Below are 2,728 nucleotides of genomic sequence, written 5' to 3' on the forward strand. Positions count from 1 at the left end.
CTCTCTCTCTCTCTCTCTCTCTCTCTCTCTCTCTCTCTCTCTCTCTCGCTCTCTGTGTGTGTGTGTGTGCGTGTGTGTTTTTCAAGATAGGGTTTCTGACTGTCCTGGACCTCACTCTGTAAACCAGATTGGCCTCGAACTCAGAGATCTGTCTGCCTTTGCCTCTTGACTTCTGGGATTAAAGGTGTGTGCCACCACCACCCAGTTGTAAGTTTATTTTCTAAGTGGATAAGGGTTGGGGAAAAAAAAAAAAGAAAGAAGTACAGAGAGAAACATATACAAAGGTAATGCAAAACCTGTACTTCTGGATGTGGTAGGATGTGGTAGCCAGTCTTTTGTTCCAGCTACGTGGGAGACTGAGAATTATCTGAACCCAGGTGTTCAAGGCCAGCCTGGGCAACTAATAAAGTCATTAAAAAACCAGTAAAATCTGTCTTCTGTGGCATACTGGAAACTGCCTGCTAGGATTAAAGAGTAAGATATAAGAAAGAATATGGCAAAGCCAGGTTGTTGTTGGACACCTTTAATACTAGCACTCAGCAGGCGGAGGCTGGCAGATCTCTGTGAGTTCGAAGCTATCCCAATCTACAGTGAGTTCCAGGACAGCCAGGGATATAATATGAGATCTTGTCTCAAAAAAAAAAAAATTAAAGAAAGGGCTAGAGAGAATGAACTAAGAGAGAGGATGTTGGATCCAGTAACGGGGGAGATTTTATGATGAACTAAGGAATCCGAATTGTGTTGAGTCTTTTCTTGCAGGCATTATGGGGCGGCTTCATCAGGTCTTTGCACCTCCACACTTACCTTTGACCTCTATTCATAGTGATTAGATTCTTTAGCCAACACTTAGAGACTGACAGAAACGGTGGGTTCTTCAGGACTCCACACAGAAACAGGAAAACTAATCTCCCCCTTTGAAGATTTATTTACTAATGCACAGTGTTCTGCCTGCATGTATATCTTCAGGCCAGAAGGGGGCGCCAGATCTCATTATGGATGATGTGAGCCACCATATAGATGCTGGGAATTAACTCAGGACCTCTGGAAGAGCAGCCAGTGTTCTTAACCTCTGTGCCATCTCTCCAGGCCTAAAACTGTTTCTGTAGCTAGCCTGAAAAGCAACGGGCTAATGCCTGGCCTCCTGGAACTAGCTCTTGTAGACCAGGCTGGCCTCAAACTCACTGAGATCCGCCTGCACCGCGTGCTGGGATGAAAGGCGTGCGCCACCATCGCCCGGTCCTGCATGGCCTTTTCATTCTGACACTCACACATCATTATACTTTGTTATTTGTCCCCCTCTTTTTACCACCTTTGTTGGTCCTCTTTCTCCCTGAACAGGTTTTGCTTTCATGTCACATGTATTTCATTATCTTCTTTGACACAGGGTCTCATGTAACCTCAAACTTTCTAGGTAGTAATTGAGGGCGACGTCAAATGTCTGATCCTCCTGCCTCTACCTCAGGGAGCTGGGATTACATCTTGTGCCACCACACTTGGCTTATAAGGTGTTGAGCCTCTAACTAAAGGCCCAATACCAATGGAGATACATCCCAGCCAATGAAATCGATTTCAGCAGCGAAGCCGACTGGTCTGTATTTACAAATATACGTCGTATCTCACACAAGCTATTGGGTCTTCTGATTTTCCCACAAACAAATCCCTGTTTAATTTCCCCTCAACGGCCACTGGAATAGCTTTAATTTTTTAACCTTTAGTTTTTTAAAAGATATTTATTTATTATGTATACAATATCCTGTCTGTGTGTATGCCTGTAGGCCAGAAGAGGGCACCAGACCTCATTACAGATGGTTGTGAGCCACCATGTGGTTGCTGGGAATCAAACTCAGGACCTTTGGGAGAGAAGGCAATGCTCTTAACCTCTGAGCCATCTCTCCAGCCCTTTAACCTTTATTTTATGTGTGTAGATGTTTCACCTGCGTGCATCATGTGATGCGGTGCCCTTAGAAACCAGAAGCGGGCCGGGCGGTGGTGGCACACGCCTTTAATCCCAGCACTTGGGAGGCAGAGGCAGGCGGATCTCTGTGAGTTCGAGACCAGCCTGGTCTACAAGAGCTAGTTCCAGGACAGGCTCCAAAACCACAGAGAAACCCTGTCTTGAAAAACCAAAAAAAAAAAAAAAAACAAAAACCGGGATCCGGATCAGAACCCTGGGACTGGGTTCCAAACGGTTGCTAGCTGACGTGGGTGCTGGAAACTGGATCTGCTGGAAGACTCTTAACTGCTGAGCTGCTTCTCCAGCCTCCCCTCCACACCTTTTTTCTTTCTTTGTAGCACATGTAACTTTTCTTCTTCTGTCTCTGGAGCCTCTCGCTTAGCCTAGGATGGCCTAAAACTTGACATACGGCTAATGCTCTGGCCTCCACCTTTCTGATACCGGAATCACAGGCATGTGCCACAGCACCTGGCACTGGGTATATACCTTCTGTTAAGGTATCTGACACGCTGCACTGCACTCTCTCTGGTTTTCTTACTGGCGATCAAGTCCAGGGCTGGTGCAAGTTCTCTTCCACTAAACTATATCCAAAGCCATTTGCCTGACAACATCTATTCTCTTTTCGTTCAAGGATATTCCCTCAAAATGTGGTTCTACCTGGTTACCCTTGTGGGCCTTTACTACCTTCTGCGATGGTACCGTGAAAGGCAGGTGGTGAGCAATCTCCAAGACAAGCATGTCTTCATCACGGGCTGTGACTCGGGCTTTGGGAAC

At 46.2% G+C, this 2,728-nt stretch overlaps 1 protein-coding gene across 1 annotated transcript in view; it reads left to right on the forward strand.

The window, feature by feature from the left end:
* LOC101985698 (17-beta-hydroxysteroid dehydrogenase type 6) overlaps nt 1-2,728 on the forward strand; it is a 12,155-nt gene that overhangs the window by 1,298 nt on the left and 8,129 nt on the right. Inside the window, exon 2 of the mRNA XM_005371219.2 lies at nt 2,586-2,726. Within this exon, the coding sequence (XP_005371276.1) occupies nt 2,600-2,726 (127 nt within the window). The 5' untranslated portion in view covers nt 2,586-2,599. The remainder of the gene's footprint in view (nt 1-2,585; nt 2,727-2,728) is intronic.

This window comes from Microtus ochrogaster, unplaced genomic scaffold, assembly GCF_000317375.1.
Source record: "Microtus ochrogaster isolate Prairie Vole_2 unplaced genomic scaffold, MicOch1.0 UNK99, whole genome shotgun sequence".
NCBI lineage: Eukaryota > Metazoa > Chordata > Mammalia > Rodentia > Cricetidae > Microtus > Microtus ochrogaster.